The sequence below is a fragment of the Acomys russatus genome, chromosome 24 (genome assembly GCF_903995435.1).
Source record: "Acomys russatus chromosome 24, mAcoRus1.1, whole genome shotgun sequence".
Taxonomy (NCBI): domain Eukaryota; kingdom Metazoa; phylum Chordata; class Mammalia; order Rodentia; family Muridae; genus Acomys; species Acomys russatus.
The window spans coordinates 56536548-56553930 of NC_067160.1; the positions used below are offsets into that span (position 1 = coordinate 56536548).

At 48.4% G+C, this 17383-nt stretch overlaps 1 protein-coding gene across 3 annotated transcripts in view; it reads right to left on the reverse strand.

Annotated features, from left to right (window-relative positions):
- The window catches only part of Pax8 (paired box 8), a 58618-nt gene extending 42069 nt beyond the window's left edge, over window positions 1–16549 (reverse strand). For all 3 annotated transcript variants that reach the window (XM_051166400.1, XM_051166399.1, XM_051166398.1), the window contains exons 1-2: window positions 16395–16549; window positions 15941–16049 (exon numbers count right to left, since the gene is read on the reverse strand). In XM_051166400.1, coding sequence (XP_051022357.1) covers window positions 15941–15965 — 25 coding nt within the window. In that variant the 5' untranslated portion in view covers window positions 15966–16049; window positions 16395–16549. The remainder of the gene's footprint in view (window positions 1–15940; window positions 16050–16394) is intronic.
- Window positions 16550–17383: the final 834 nt, after the last annotated feature.

Consider the following 17383-nt stretch of genomic DNA (forward strand, 5'->3'; position numbering starts at 1 on the left):
AGAGCTGAGGGATGAGAGAATAGAGATTGAGAAACGGGAGGAAGGAAGAAGAAGAGCGAGAAGGGGAGAAGAGGAAAAATAAAGATGGAGAGGAGGAGGAAGGGGTGGCAAACTTCTTTGAATTGGCAAACTCTTGCAAAGCGCTAGATACACATCTCTGTGCTGGTGTTGCCTGGAGCTGTTTAATCTTAGCCTACAAGAATCTAGACACGCTCTAGAATCCTCACAGAAGGGCTTTGTCCTTATCTAACCAGGCCTCCTGCCAGGCATCAGCCGGGCCCCTGGGTCAGAACCACCCATGTCTGCCCACATTTGCAACTTCTAGTTGGCTTTGTGGTCCAAGCTGGCTACCCTGCATTTCACCTCCCCCGGGACTAAGGAGGTGTGCCAGTGGGGCGACTCTGCCTTTGGCAGCTGCAGCGGGTTCTCCAGAAGGTGGATTCCTTGTTTCCTCAACCTTTAGGTTCTCATTTATCATAAAGAAAATTTTAAAGTAATTACATCGGGCTGAAGCGGTGGCTCACTGGTTAAGAGCACTGGCTGCTCTTCCAGAGGTCCTGAGTTCAACTCCCAGCAACCACGTGGTGGCTCACAACCGTCTAAAATGTGATCTGATGTTGTCTTCTGGCCTGCAGGTGTATGTACAGGCAGATCACTATGTCCATAATAAATAAAATAAACCTTAAAAATAAATAAAGTAGTTACATCATATCATGTGGAAAGAACCAGGTATGCTTCACGTTGGAAAAGCTACAGCCAGTCAGCACCACAATCAAACACGCTATTGAAGAATTAAGTGGAAGTTCCTCACACAGATATTCATAGCATCCTCACTCCATACAGGATTCTGTACAACGTGCTGGGCAAATGAAAGGTTTAGACAGACGTTCATTTTCAGAGACAAAGCACCACAGTAAAAAGCTAAAAGTTGTTGTTGGTAACAGGAGCTGAGTGCTGGAGAGGCCGACAGAGCAGAGGAAATGGGAAATCAGACTGGAGTCACTAAGTTTGAGGAAATATGAGAGCGTCTCATCGAAAGGGGTGGAGCTTAAGCAAGGCTTGGTGGAAGGAGGGAAGGTGACCAGGGGCCTGGCACCAAGTGGGAAAGGTCCACAAGTGGAAATATACATGTGCGTGTTTTATAAACAATGACTAGTTTGCTGGAACGCGAGTGTGCGTACGGAAATACTGAGAACTGTGGTAGGCAAGGTAGTAGGGGTCTTCTTGGATCCGACACTAGCAGTTGACTTAAACAAAACAAAACAAAAAAACCTGTTAATGATTGGACTAAGAGGAAGTACAAGCAAGGATCCTAGATTATTTTGGAAAATCACCAGGCTAAATTTCTCTGGAATGGGGCCAGGAGAGGAAAGAAATCAAAACATTTTGATAATGTGAATAATCTAGCTATCAAAACTTATTGCCACAGCTGTTCCCTTAAAAAAAAAACACACATCACAAAGTCTAACAGACTCTGGCAAGAGACTGGGGGGGAAAGTACATGAAAGGTATCAAACACAGAAACCTGAAGTCAAGTAGGCAGGATGGAGGCTGCCTAGGCAAATGCCACGTGTAAGCAGACTTTCTGAAGGCAGGCTAGAAAGGTGAGCCCAGCCCCTGGCTTTCTTAAGCCCCGGTAGCAGCTCTGGCCTCCACTCATCTTTCATCTTCCCATTGATAGCTCCTTCACAAGGACACACGTCCTAGAATTCCCAGCCTCTGCTTGGGCTACCTTGTGAGACTTCACCTCTGCCCCCCCCCCCTCAGCTACACCCACAAGTCACAGCTTAGCCCACCTCCTCCTCCTCCTTCTTTCCCTTGCTCAGCAGCTTGCACCTGCCTGGGCTGAAGCCTCTCCTCTCTTTTTGGCTGTAGATGAGAGTCCATTTTGTTGTTCTTTCTCTGGAATGTCAGCATGATGGCAGAGGTACCCAGTCTTTGAGAATACCTTCTGTGGCAGACAGCCCTCAGACTCTGTCCTCAGTGCTCTGTCATCAGGGACCAAGAGGCTGGGTTCTGGAAAGGATGGGTCCTGATGCTGTTGCTGTGTCCCCCTTGGTAGCTTTACCCTAACCCAGCAAGAGTCACTAAGCCCACCTCCATGCCTACCACACTGAAGGGCTTAGTATTTACTTATTTAACTGGATAATTTAATGCTAATCTTGCTTAAAATAATTTAGAATTAAAACCCAGAGCTTGCATGGCCAGGGATATATAGAATTCAGGTAAGGGCATACTGTGAAGATCTGGGCAATGGAATGAAACGCCAATGGGTCATGCTGAGGGATCTGCAGAGCTTGCCCTGGCATCCAAAGGAGCAAAGCAGAGGAGGAAAGTCAAAGCATGAAGAGGTACGGAGATGCTTTTATAAGAGCTGGAAGCGAACCTGAGACACAGGGTCCCCACTGAGCACTTAGCTGGCAGAGAAACGGGCCACTAAGAGGACCCCATGGGAGAATGGAGGGCGGGGACTAGGAGCCTTCCCAGAGAGTGGACCAAGACGTGTGTGCATTCCACAAGCGAAAGAGCCCATGCTATCTATGGGTTTCTAGGAGGGATAGCAAGACCTTCAGAGCAAATCTGCAGGAGGGCATCCCAGCCTCTGGTGTTGCAGAGGCCTCAACCTGGCACCATGTAGCCTTTCGTGGGAAGAGAGCTTCAACGGGAATTCTCTGGACTAGTTTGACCATGGGCTGCTCTTTGGTGAAAGGGTTCCGGTGTCTCAGTTTCATTAACTGAGGTGGGAACACCCAGCCGACATTGAGTGCACCACTCCCTGGATTCTGGATTGTGTGAGTGGAGAATGCAGGCTGAACCCTAGCAAACAGGCGTTAGTTCTTTGCTCTTGACTGTGGTGTAACGTGACTGACAGGCATCAAGTGTAGGCCACTGCGAGGTAAGCAATCCCATTCTCCTTTAAGTTGCTAATGTCAGGATATCTTATCCCAGCAACAGGAGATGACAAGCTAAGAGAGGTGTTTACCAGGGTTGTTGAAAGCATGAGATCATATCAGCTGGCACAGATGTAATGGGTGAGCAGGTGCATGTCTGCCCCAGGGGCCACCTTGCTCTGTTTCAAAGCCCTTGGGTTCCTTTTTTTTTTTGGTTTTTCGAGACAGGGTCCCTCTGTGTAGCCTTGGCCATCCTGGACTCACTTTGTAGACCAGGCTGGCCTCGAACTCACAGCGATCCGCCTGCCTCTGCCTCCCGAGTGCTGGGATTAAAGGCGTGCGCCACCACGCCCGGCGCGCCCTTGGGTTCCTTAAGTGACCAACATACATGGACTGTGTCATGTGCCTGGGAAAAGGAGGCATTGTGAGGAAAAGTTAAAGCGAGTCCCAGAGGTGCCCCCTGATGGAGAGAGGCGCGTGACATGGATCATGTAAGCAGAGCCACGGAACCTCCACGTGGACACCAGACGAGTTCCTCCTGCACACCAATACCAGCCATTCTGATGTGTCTTAGATCAGGCTGGCCAGACTGTTCTGCAACGGTGCAGCTGTATGCGTTGGGCTTAGGACAAATCCCCCAAGGGGAAGAGCTGCCTCAGAGTCCTAAGGCGGAGCAGAACGTTAGGAGTGATGGTCTCTTCTGAACAGTGTGCCCTCAATGCTTCATCCTCAGGGTCCAAAAGCAGGACTCTGAAGAATGAGACCCTCAGAAATTACCACGAGTAGCTTTATCCAGATCTAGAAAGAGCCACCATGAATTCCAGGGACCTAGTGACTTTAGGGGCGTCTACTAGCAAATGATCACCTGTCCCCGAGCCTCAGCTGAACCTGCTTGACCATCCGCGTCCTTTAACTTCCTAAGGGACTGGGGTCAAGGAAGCAGGACATGGCTGGACCCACCGTATCCCTCTAGTTGTATCTGAAGCCATAAGCTCCAAAACCAAGATAGCACAGGCTATCTCCCCATGCATAAACGGGTCCACACTGCAGAGCGCAGGCCCTGGGGAGCTTGAATTCTGCTGTCCCACTCGATCTAGTACTGCTTCCTTGCAGCTGTGGATTCAACCAGGATGTAACCAGTCATGCCTGTAACTTCATAGCTGAGTGTCTAGGGGTCTCTGAGAGCAGAGGGGGCTTCTCTGTCCCACTCATCACCTGTAATTCTAGGCTAATTACCAAGCATTGTAACGTCTTATTCCCAGTGTGTTTATATAAGAAGACGGTACACGTCTGTATGTAAAGTTATATCTGCCAGTATGTGCAGTATGTATATGAGAGTGTACATACCAGACAGAGGACTAAGCCGAAAACGGCTGGGTGTCCAGACTACAGAATTTAAGTAGCCTCTCCCTCATCCTCAGAACTGCCTGTGCCTTTGCATGAACCTACAAGAAGGTGGGGTGTGGGCTGGAGAGATGGCTCAGAGGTTAAGAGCACTGACTGCTCTTCCAAAGGTCCTGAGTTCAATTCCCAGCAACCACATGGGGGCTCACAACCATCTATAATGTGATCTGATGTGCACTGTATACATAATAAATAAACAAATTTAAAAAAAAAAAAAGAAGGTGGGGTGTGCAGGCCTGGTTGTTTGTGTTTGTCTGTGTATTAGGTGTGAGTATCATGTGTGTGTGTGTGTGTGTGTGTGTGTGTGTGTGTGTGTGTGTGTGTGTTGGTGTGTCTCTGATGCTCTCACTGCACTTCAGCCTGTGAGAGAAGTCCTCTCTTCCTACTTTCTAAATCCTGCTCACTCAGAACAGGCTATAAATGACTCTCTCTCTCTCTCTCTCTCTCTCTCTCTCTCTCTCTCTCTCTCTCTCTCTCTCTCTCTCTCTCTCTCTCTCTCTCAGTAAGAAATGTAATTTTGAGAAGAGGACTATAGGACCTGGATCCAGGTGTGCAAACCTTTGGTCCCCTGTCAGTATACACTGTGATGACAGGGCCTCATCTGTGACTCCTCTTGACCCGAACACTTCTGGGGCCAGCTAGACTAGTTAGTGTAATTCAGTTCTATGATGCTCTCGGAGTCTGTGTGTGAGCATTCTGAGAGACCCTCAAGTAACTCAAAGCTAGAATGTAGGCGCCATGAAGATAAACACCCTATGCAAAGTAGAATACAAACAGCCATAAAAAGCACATCACTGAGGTTTCTTGGGGAACTGGGGAAGAAGAGAACATCCTGGACAGATTTCCAGGAGATGGGAGGTCAACCCTTGGAGGCAGGACCAGTGAGTCCCAATTGATTGACAAAATAAAGGGCTCCTGAGTTCACGCTATAAGCAGTTAGGAAGAGCTTCAAAGCTAGGCATGCGTGACCCTAGAGGCCAGTCTTTTAAGAACCCCCTTTTATGCTCTACCAAAGGGAAACTTAGGGTCCCTGGACTCAGGATGGGGCAGACTGACGAACACAGAAAAGAAAAATAGCCCGCAAACAGTCAGAGGCTGGGACAATTGTGTCTACACCCCATGATACAGAGAATAAGTTCTGTAGAGACAGAATCAGAAAATGCTGCAGCCTGGGCAGGAGGCAGATGTGCTGCTGAGCCTTGGGTATCTCAGGCAAAGGACCCCTTCCAGCTGGTAGAGCCTAGCACTTTAGCTCTGCAGACACGGCCTCTGTCCAGGATCCTGGCCTATAATTCTGTCTCATGCTGAGATGTCGATGAAACTCCACTGTAGACTTGCCTTGCTGGTCCTAGCCAGGCTCACAGGCTACTTCTGTGGAGAGGAGTCCTTCAGGGGTCTAGCAGACCCCCACATGGCCACAGGAGGCTTATAGGTCAGCCATGATGGTGTGGTTTCTCTCTGGTGGCTGTTCAAGATAAATGACCTTGGCTTCCTGGTGCTCCCAGCTGACCAAGTCTGTCAGTGTTTGTCCTTGTCCCACCCCTGAACTGTTTGTATTCGCAACGCGCCCCCCCCCCCCCGCACACCCCTTCTGGTACTATGCCTCTGTTCCCTTTAAAGGGATTCACAAGAATCCATTTCCCTGCCCTGAGTAGGTGCCTCTTGTTCCTTTGTGATGATAAAGTGCAGCCACTTACCTTTCTTTGTCCTGGCCACAAATGTTGCCATCACTGGCATGGTGCCCTAAATATGGTAGGCGGCACTTCATGTAGGCTAGGTAAGCTGAGACAAACTGCTGCCTCTCCATTCCAGCTGCTTCCTAGAAGGACTCTACTGCTGCGCCTTGCCCACCTCCTCCTCCTTGCTTCCACCTCAGAGTCAAAATCAGATGCTCATCACAAGATGGGTCTGTGAGTATGGAGGGGTCACCCACAGCTGTCACCTCCATTTTGAGACTTCTCAAGAACAGAGTCAGTGTCAGGATAAAGGGGCAAAGACAAGCTCAAGTCGGTGATGAGTGCTCAGTTAGGATGACTTAGAGATGCCAGCCGGGGTTGCCATCAGACTCAAATGGGTTATTACTACAGGAACAGGGGTGGGGTGGGGGTGGGGTGGACATGGCAGAGGCAGATACAGAAGGGGGTGGGGAGAAAGGAGAAATCATAACATTGGCAATTTTTAATTGCTTAAAACTAAGTGGTATGGGCCTGTATTAAAAACAAGTTTCTAAGGCAAGTGTTTCATGTCCTGTTGCACACACAGCGTAACTGCAGACCCACAGGAGCTCTCAGGTTAATCAAACCCTCAAGCAATGGTTCTCAGCCTTCCTAATGCAGAGGGCTTTTAATACAGTCCCTTATGCCACCGCCCGCCTCACCACCAAACATAAGGCCACCTTCGGTGCCATTTCATGGCTGTAATTTTGCTCCTGTTGTGAACTGCAATGCAAATATTTTTGGAGACAGGGGTTCGCCAAAGGTTGTAACCCACAGGTTGAGAACCAGTGCCCTAGAATGTTCTGGATTCTAACCTAAAAGCCACAGACCTTTCGTTCTATTAAAAGCTCAGTGCTCCTGCCACTACTGAGTTTTCTTGTAAAATGAGCATGAAGTGGGTTTCTAGCTAGGTCAGTGTAACAGCCAACAGTGACTGTGGGGACTCTTAGCCAACATTTCCCAAGCAGCCTTTTATTTTATCTCAGCATCCCCCGCCCCGTGCGATGGGCCTACAGTTTGTCTAAATGGAATAAGAAATAGTCTCTCTTAAATCTACAAGAGAACAAAGTTTCAGCTCTGGGTTTCAATTTCTCTGTTTGAAGTCTTAGAAGATCTGTTAAAACAATGGGAGATCTGGAAATGTGTCCTGGACATTCCATTCCCTGGTGGCCAGAATATGGAACATATGTATATATGGTTAATGGCGTAGTTCAGTTTTTAAAGTGCTTGCCTGGCATACAGGAATCCTCAGGTTTGATTCCCCAGCACCTTATAATCCAGTCGTGATGGCTCATGCCTGTAATCTTAGTTAGCATTCAGGAGGTAGAGGCAGGAACACCAGAAATTCATGCTAGCCTCTGCTTTTTTTTTTTTTTTTTTTTTTTTTTAACTGGGGGAAATAAAGGTTTAAAAAAAAAAAGAAGAAAGAAAAGAAATCTTGAGTAGTCACTGTATGCCCTAGTGAGGATAATTATTTCTTTTGAAAACATATACGTGCATATATTTTTATTTGGACACAGGTTTTTCATATACTGCTTTCTAGAAGCCCTGAAGTAGACCCCGATTTCATATAGATAAAATAATCACACTCAAAGAGACAACTTGCCTCAGGTCACACAGAGAGAGAAGCAGCAAGACCCCAGGTCCAGAACAAAGCCTCTGGGCTTAGGCCTCCTGCTGTTTACAGCACAGGCTCCTGGGTGGAATAGGACTGTGGCTCCACTGTCACATCACAAGTCCCTCACCCACTTGACACCTCACAGCCCCTGAGCCTATCCAGGGATAATAGGCTTCTTCCCCCAGATATTGGAGACACCAAAGAATAAAAATGACAAACACAAACAGAGGGCTGGGTGTGTGCAAACACACAGTTCACAGGATGACAGCAGATTAAGCCATTTCCGTCTTGGATGCGCCATTCAGCTAGACCCCTGTCTGTTAGCCGGCCTGTTCTGACAGTGACAATATGTCCCAGCAGACTAATTAGCACTAACTGCCAGGTCACGCCAAGGCCACTTAGGAAAACAAGTGAAAAAGACAAAACCAATGGCCTTTGTGGCTGAAGACAGAAAGAGAGAGAGACAGAGACAGAGACAGAGACACAGAGAGAGAGAGAGAGAGAGAGAGAGAGAGAGAGAGAGAGAGAGAGAGAGAGGAGGGAGGAGGAGAAAGAGAACAGAGAGGGAGGCAGAGGGAAGGAGTAAGAGATGAAGATGGGGGGGTGGGTACACTTTCCGTTTCTCTGCTTAAATCAAAATACCACAAAAAGTGTAGGCCGCTCAGCAGTTAAATGAAGACATTAAAATGAACCCCATTTTAATCTGATTCATAAGGGAACCTCTATAGAGGGTCCAAGGGAGCAGAGCCCTGGCTTTGATCCTCTGTGTGTGTGTGTGTGTGTGTGTGTGTGAGAGAGAGAGAGAGAGAGAGAGAGAGAGAGAGAGAGAGAGAGAGAGAGAGAGAGAGAGAGAGAGAGAGAGAGAGAGACCTGGAAGAAGCTGCAGAGGAAACAAAACTAAACCTGGAGAGTGCCCCAGTGCCCAATGTCCCAGCGCTAAGGGGTTGGATACCCAGGACTGGCCCTTGTCAAAGTACAGAGGCCTTGCTGGATGCACCAACGCTATTTCTACTACAGATACTCACCCGCCAGTCTTGAAATGAACCCAAGTACTCTGACTAAATGTGGTTTTGAGATGCCAAGGGAGGGAGTTAAGTTCCCTGTGGGCTTTGTTCTAAGGTGCCTGAGGATGGCACTTCTTCTGGTACAGATGGAGGGATGGAGACATGGTGATAATTTTGGAGGGGTGTGTTAAATGAAGGCCCCTCCCTTTGGTTGACACCTCCTGCTCCTCACAGCACTCTCCCTCCTCCCTTCACAGACAGGAGGACAGAGCAGCACCCTGCAGACGAACACATTTTAGTTCATTGCTAGAGACTGGGCACGTGGGTGAGGAAAACAAGCGGGCAGGGTGAGCTGGTAGAGGCTCTGCAGCCTCCTTACCTAGTGCTCTGCCTGAGTTCCTCTCAAGTTGGCAAGCGTGGCCCATCATCTCCTGCTCCAGAGCTCCGATGAGCTAGATTTGAGGTAGAAAGGGAGTGGATTTGAGACCTGCTTCTTTGGCCACATGTCCCTCCGTTCATTTCTATAGATAGATCCATGCGACACTTGCCAGGCGAAGTCATGAGAATTAAAGGAGATGATGGGTGTGCTTGCCCTCAGCACAGGGCCACACCTCTAACAGTCCTCAGAGATTAAAAAAAAAAAAATTCAGTTTCCTGGCACTAATCACTAGGGTAAGCTTGGCTCCTGGGCACTGGTTCTCCTTCTTTGCCTATAAAAGCAACATTGCTGGACCAGGAGGGGCTGCAAGGATGGCTGGACAGGGCCTAGAGGCGCACCCTGGCATCTTACATGGCATTTGGGACCATGGAGTGGGATCTTTAGAAATAAAAGCAGAAAAGTGAGGGACCCCTAACCCTTCCTACCCTGATCCTTGAACAAAGATGCTCACTGGTTTCTACCTAGACCCAGTTCCTAGGGAAAGATCTTCAGTCAAGACAGAGGCAGCACTCATTGACGTGAACGAAGGGTCTGCCCAAAAACCTTGCCATGAGGAATTTTTTTTTTCTGGCCCCTGTGTAATCAACATTTGAATGTCATGGGAGTGGTCTGAAGGGCCTTTGGAAATCCAAGTAAGCCTACTAGCCTGACTCTGTACAAGCAAAAGTAGTCATGTCTCCTCACAGATGTACTTTAAAACATTGTTATTGCTGATGAAAAACCGTTTGAAGCCTTTCCCCCACCTGCTTGGCTTCTGACTTCAGTGGGCGGGGCAAGTGGGGTTGGCTCTGCTTTCAGGAGCCCAGAACCCCAAGTCAGTTGTTCTTTGTACTTTTATACCTCAAAGCAACCCATCTAACACTGCCTTAGAACAGCCTTTGAACACGGTTCATATGCCTTTGACTCCCTTCTCCCAAGAACCTGGCCTAAGTAAGGCATTGGCACCTGAAGCCGGAGAGGAACATTGGTGGCATATGGGGTAGGCTCCCTGAGAAGCTCAGAGGGACTTGGATAAAAAGGAAAAATAATCCTCTTCAACAGCAACCCATTCCCTGCTTCCTCCTTTTAAACCTAACTCTCTCTCTCTCTCTCTCTCTCTCTCTCTCTCTCTCTCTCTCTCTCTTTCTCTCTCTCTCCCTGTCTTTCTGACTCTGTCTTTTTGTCTCTCTGTCTCTCTGTGTGTCTCTTTCTGTCTCTCTCTGTGTCTCTGTCTCTGTCTCTCTCTCTCTCTCCCTGTCTTTCTGACTCTGTCTTTTTGTCTCTCTGTCTCTCTGTGTGTCTCTTTCTGTCTCTCTCTGTGTCTCTGTCTCTGTCTCTGTCTCTGTCTCTCTCTCCCTGTCTTTCTGACTCTGTCTTTTTGTCTCTCTGTCTCTCTGTGTGTCTCTTTCTGTCTCTCTCTGTGTCTCTGTCTCTGTCTCTCTCTCTCTCTCTCTCTCTCTCTCCCTGTCTTTCTGACTCTGTCTTTTTGTCTCTCTGTGTGTCTCTTTCTGTCTCTGTCTTTGTCTCTCTCTGTCTCTCTCTCTGTCTCTCTCTCTCTCTGTCTCTCTCTCTGTCTCTCTCTCCTCTCTCCAACAAAGACAGCTGTCTCTTCTATCTTTTCCCTTATTTCTCCTACCCTCAGATTCTCAGAACCCAAGCTTCCTAGCACCTCAGCTGAGAACTCTGGGACATCTCGGACTAATAGGATGGCTTTAAACTGCTCAGAGCTGAAGGAAGACAGACCAGTGCTGAGGCAGCCTGCCTAAGGACGAAACCACAGAGCAGCTGTCCCTAGGCAAAGTGGAGCCAACTACAAAGTGTGTGCCCCCTTGGTTTCCTGCGTAAAAACAAGAGCAGGGAGTAGTTTCCTCCTCTCCCTCTACTGGAGGAGGGCTTTCCCTCGCTGCAATCTCTCCATGCACAGGTGAAAACACTGGAATCTTTCACATGCACATAGAGAGGATGTGAGAAGGACATAATTTGATATAAACATTTGAGCAACTTTTCCTGCAGGGAATCTATAATGTCTACACTACTCTGTGTGTGTGTGTGTGTGTGTGTGTGTGTGTGTGTGTGTGTGTGTGTGTGTGTGTGTGCACTTACAGCGCTCGAGCGTTCATATACACACATTGTTCTTATGAAAGCCAATTAATAAATGCTAATTCATTCCGGCATATCTCCACTAAATTACTGCTTCATTTAATTGCAGGGGAATTTTCCATTACTAAACTCTCCCTTGCTGAATTTTTGCATTATTTATATATTTTCCCAGTTTCACTAATAGTAAAGTTGGTATGTGATATTATCTGCTGTTTGTACGTCTTAAATTTCATTTTCATTTGAAATGTTTCCTCATTCTTGCAGCTCGACATAATCTTGGAGAGTTAAAAGCAGACAAGATTTTATTTTTCACATAAATTATTGAAAAAGACACTTGCTGAAATTAACCTGACATGAACATAGTTTGCATGAATATATTCCCCTCTTCCTGAGGTGCACATTTGTGTGCGTGTGTGTGTGTGTGTGTGTGTGAGAGAGAGAGAGAGAGAGAGAGAGAGAGAGAGAGAGTGTTGGGTTAACTCAAAAATATATTTTTACGTCAATAAGTCACAAATCTGCTTATAAGACATGTGCATAGGTAAACAGATGGGCTTTCAAAACAAAATAAAATCAGCACCCAATTTTTTCTGTATTTTTCTAGAACACAATGTACATTTTATTAATTTCTTTTCATAGATTTTTCTAATCAAAACTTTGATAGCTAGATGCCCAATATCCTAACCAGTTGGCTGCCCAGGAATTTGTCTCTTTTTAAGCATAGAAAAGGGGGAGTTTGGGGTGGTGTTTAAGGATGGCTCAGGGGCTGTGGTAGAGATGTTACATTCAAAAGAATGTGCTCTGAAATTAGGGTTTCAGTTTTTTAAAATCAAAGATACGAGTCTCCTGCACTGGGCACCGTCTTCGCAAGGTAAATGCTGTACTTTCATCACTTCCAGCCCACCTCCTTCCCTCTCTCTCCTCATTCCTTTCCTCTGTTCACTTTCTTTTCTTTTTCTTTATTCTTTCCTGTTTTTTTTCTACCTCTCCCACAGTAAAATGTTCTGCGGGTCAATGATTAAACTGTTCCTCCTGGGTTTAGGTATGAGACAGTGTGTCACCCCCATAAGTAAAGTTTCACGTTTGAGACAGTGTGTCACCCCCATAAGTAAAGTTTCACGTTTGAGACAGTGTGTCACCCCCATAAGTAAAGTTTCACGTTTATACCCAGCTCCATCAATAATTACAGGGAGCAAAGAAGGCTGTTAGTGAATCATACTTACAATTCCCAACAACAACAACAAAAAAACTGATTTTATCTGTCCAGAGCAGTCTAAGTTTCATTGATTTTAAAAAACAAAACAAAACAACCAAAAAAACCCACAACCACAAAGCAGAGGGAACCCACGCACAAAGAGCTAATAAATGTATTTATGGAAAATGCATGCCTTTAATAGTTGCACTCACTGAAATTGGAAATTTGAGGCTATCATAAAATGTTTTGATTTGTTATATTAATAGATGGTCTCCTTGGAACCAAAATGATTCTTAATAATTAAAATTCCATAGTATTGATTTTTTATTTTGTTTCCTTCGTTTCCTTTGTCCTATTCAGAAAAAAAAAATTGGCAAAGTCCTTTTTGGTGTATATTGATAAAATTAATTAACTTTCCTTTTACTCAAAAAAGGTCTCAAATAAATGCTTCCAATAGACATCAAAAAGTGTCAATTAGAAATAATTACTTCTTATCAATCAGTGGAGCAATTAAAGTGACAACACTTGAAAAGATACTTATCTTAAAACTAATTCACAAGGCAACTAAATTATCTCCTAATTAACTTGCAGAGGGTGGGAAGATAGGCCGTCTTGAAACAAAGATGAATTGAGGAACCCCAATACTTCTTTATATTCCTGGACACCAGTTCACCTCCCAAGACACCCCCCCCCAGCCCCAAGCCAAGCAAGAAACGTGGAAAGAAATAGATCCTTTCCAGTTGAATTTTTCCCACTTCGCCTGGTTTTAGGTGTTTGACGCCAACTTAGATGCATTCTTTCCCTCTGATCTTTTCATCTGCCTCTGGAATGACATGTTTTCAGGACAGACAGAGGGACAGGTTCTCCACAAGTTTTTTGCAGATTACCATTAATGATAATCTGCTTGCTTTTTAAAAAAAAAAAATCAAACTCTCAACTTCATGGAAACAGTATTGTTTACATTTTAATATTTAAGTAGTGCTGATCATTTATCCTGCATCTTAAGGAAACATTTTTAAAGCTTCTGCTTTTAGAGACTTTTGTCCCCCGGTGCAACAAAAAAAAAATCCTGCGGATTTACAGACCGCTCAGCCCAACGCTGACCTACAGATGTCAATATAATTCACTCACAGCACAAACTGTCCTTGAGAATAAAGCTATAAAGAAGTTAAGACATCTCTGCGAGTCTAGATTAGCCCGGGATGAGTGGAGGTTGAAGGGTGAGCCGCCTCAGCCTGGGCGCCAGTGCTACAGAAACTTTTGCTGGGGCCCGCTGAGATGGCTGGACCAGGGGAGCCTGGCTTGGCTCTGGTCAAAACCCAAGAGGACTCTTGAGCCCTGGAGCCTGCTAAACAGAAAACTTACTTACACTCCCAGACCTCACCGACAGCTGCAGGGAGCAACTGGGAGGCCAACCGACTTGTGACCGGCGGCTAAACTTAAGGGACGGCATTTAAAACAAAAACAAAAACAAAAACAAACTAACTAACCCGGAAAAACCAAACCAAAACAAAACAAAAAACCCAAGAGGGGTCAGCTAGGAATTCCTCTCTAAATTGAGACAGGGCATCAAACCAGTGATCTGAAAGACAGCATCGCTGCCTCAGTTTTGCCTACACAGATAAGGAAAGAAATGCCGCGCAGATTTGAACTATTGTGGGTCCTTTGAGTGTTTTTTTTTTTCATCTTTATAAAAATCATAGTATATGGATGGAGAAAGTCCCCTTCCCCTCCTCCGAGGGTTTATTTCTTTTGTTTGAAGTCCTTTGGCTTCCTCAGACAGAAAACTACCTGGTGGTGCTGGAGACCGGCGGGGAGACACTCAAACCGAAGGGTGATCTGAGCTGACAGGAAAAGCGCCTTTCTTTCAGCGATTGGAGCAGCTGCTGATTGAGAATAAAGTAAAGGCACACTGTGCCTTTTGTCTTTTCTTCTATTTTCGTTTATTCTAATGAGTGGTTTTTTTTTTTTTAGACCGAAAACAAGTCAATCTGGAGAAAGTCTGATACCCTTATTTCTTAAGCAGCATTTGAGAAGAGTATCGCTCATCCTCGTAAATTTGAGGTCTGTGAGTCCCGACTCTTGTCAGGAGGAGGTTGAAGCGGAGTACCACCCCCCCCTCCCCAAACACCAAAACCCCAGCCAGGGAGGTTAGCAGCCAGACCCGAGACCTCGCTAGGCCTGGAAAACCACCCAGCTCCCGGGGCGGGGGGTGGTGCACACATTAGTTGCATTAAAGAGTAAGGGACGAAAATCTTGCCCCGGCCTTAGAAAGTGGCAAAGGGGAGCGCTAGGAGCTGCCAGATCAGGGGGACCAGGCGGCGCGTCACCAGGCAGCTTCCCTGGCAGCGCCAGGGAAGCCCTGGGAAGTCTCCACACCGCAGTCCCTGAAGCTGTCCTACGTCAGCCAGGGCAGCTAAAACCACTGGGGTCCCATGTTAGGAGTCGGGCAGAGGGGTGGGGAGTGAACATCCCTCTGACTCCTCCACTGGTTTTCAACGAAAGGGTTAGGAAACCTTTCCGCGCCCCGGGGGTTTGACGGTGTCCCTTCCGGTGCGATCTGGGCCCTCGGAGCAGAGACCGCGCCACACGGTCGGACCCTGGCGGCTAAATAGAGATCTCAGCCGCGCGGCGTGCGGGACCCGACCCTCCTTATTATAACAAATGTCCCGTTTGCTAAGCGTGACTTCATATTCGCAGAGAATTCATCTGAAATATTGATTTCCTCTCACTCGGCCGGCCCAAATCGATCGCGATGCGCCCTGGCCCCATAAATCGCTTTCCTCGCGCCCGACCTGGCTCCATCCATCACTGCGGGCCGAGTCGCGCCTCCGCCTGCTGTCCGCCCTGGCTGTGCTATTAGGTGGCGGGCCTCTACCGCGCTAGCCAGCCCGGACTCTAGGAGTCCTTCCCCGGATAAACCCTGGCCCCGGCCGCGAGCGGACAGATCAGGCACAGATGAAGGAAGCTTGGGGCCTTTTGAAGGCCCTGAGCTGGGGCGCAGGTGGGGAGGAAAATTGGGATGTTTTAGCGGCCGGCGTAGTCTGCGCCAGTGGAACCCGGAGCATGAGTCCCCGACTGGCTCAAGCCTGGTAGGAAGAAATCCAGTGCGCCACCGTTCCGAGACCCCGAGACCCCATACTCCTCTTCCCTTAGGGGAGGGTGTGCATAGCGCCCAAGGGGAGTCTTGGGAAGAACTGCACCCAGGGACCAAGGATAAGAGGTCGCAGCAAGTGTAGAATGTATTTGGCCTAAGGCCTGAGAGCCTGCAGGATGTCCACCGTAATAGGCTGTGCAAAATGTTTGTAGGGTGAAAAGGACAACCCTGTGACCCCTCATTGCTTCCTGTAGTTTTCAGAAACCAAGGCCAGGGGAAGGACAGCTCAGTGGGGGCAGAAGGAGACCCAAGAACTGGACAGCAGGCAGACCCCAGTGGGGAGCCAGGCCCGAGGCGCCCCCCCCCCCCAAGCTACGTCCCCACACAGGTGGGCCCCGCCAGCCTGGAGCGTGAGCTCTGTCACCCTACCAGCCCAAGCGCACACACCAACGCATGGCGGCGCAAGGGCTTGGAGGGTTCTGGCTCCTCGGCCGCGCTTACCGGATCTGATCGAGTTGTGAGGCATCGCCGGGGAGTCGCTCACAGCCTGCGGAACACTCAGCGGCTTTCTTACGCAGGTCCTGGCAGCGCCGGCCGCCACGCCACTACCCTGCATATAGACCCAGGGGCAAAGGGCATCAGACTAGAGGCCCCAATCCCACATCCCTTCCCCAAGCCAGGTCTTTTGACACCCATTGAGGGCCAAGAGTGGAGGAATTGGGGGTGAAGTGAGGCTAACCCTCAGCCTGGCCTAGGGAATGTGTCTTTTGGGAGGATCCATGCTTAAGAGTGCACCGAGGCAGCCCCAAACTCCAGCCCGGGTACCCTATCCCTCCACTGGCTCTGCCTCATCACACTTAACTTGACAGGGAAAAGGTTGCTAGTCTTCCTGGGACCCTCTTGTTTCTCACAGGGCCAGCTATTTCCCAACCCTTCTAGCCCCTAGGCAACATACCTGGCCGGCTGGCCTCAGGCCCTTTCTGCCTGGGTCTGCCCCTGAGGGTGCCCAGGGCCCAGGCGTCTCTTCCTCCTTCTGAAGTTTGCTCCCATCCACCTGGCATCGCCAACCAGTTTTATCCCGCCGAGGCCCTGGGAGATGTGTCTGGCGAGGCTCTCAGGCCGCCGATTGGCTGGCTGGGTGCAGGGGGGTGAGGGGAGGGGAGGATTTTGCAAGGGGGACATGGCTGAGTGGACTCAGGAGTTAGAAACATTCGCTGGAGCTTCTGTTTCCAGAGGAGGGAAGAGAGGGCGGCCACTGAGTCCTAACTCAGCAGGCCAGGAAACACAGCGGGGGAGTGGAAGATGAAAGCCTCCAGGCCAGGGATGTGGTTCTTTGGGAACTCTTAGGGTCTTTGACCACCAGAGTGAGCTCAAGGTCGCTCTATGACACCCTGTAACCCTCCGTTTGCCCCTGCTCATGGGAAAGGGGCCTTTCCTTTTCTGGGTGAGAACTTCGGTCTGAGGGCATGGGTGTTTCAGTAGAAGTCTGTTCATGGGGCCTCGCAGCAAGATAGCCTTGCTGGTGTGGCTTTTCTCTAGGCAGATGCCTGCTCAGCACCAAGCCACTTCCTCTGAGCTATAGAGACTCAGCCACCACTAGGTTAAGGAAAATGCTTGGTTTCTCTAAGACCGCAGGGAGTTTTCTCTCTTTCCAAGGCATCAGTTCGGTTCTCTTTCATCTTTTGGAATTTAGGAAGCCATGAGAGCTTGGATCCCACCTTATCCCATGCCTTAGAAATGGGGGGAGGGGGGGCGAGTTTGGAGTGGCCTGCGGCTATGATCCAGGAGCCAATGGCTTCTGTGATGGAGAAGGTGTCCTTTGGGAAGGAGCAAGAGCTGGCGATGGCTGCCACTTCCATCTTCATGCTTATTTATTCTCTTTACACTGGATCACTGTGCAAGGGGACAGTGTGGGTACATGGGAGCAAGTGTTGCAGAGAACTG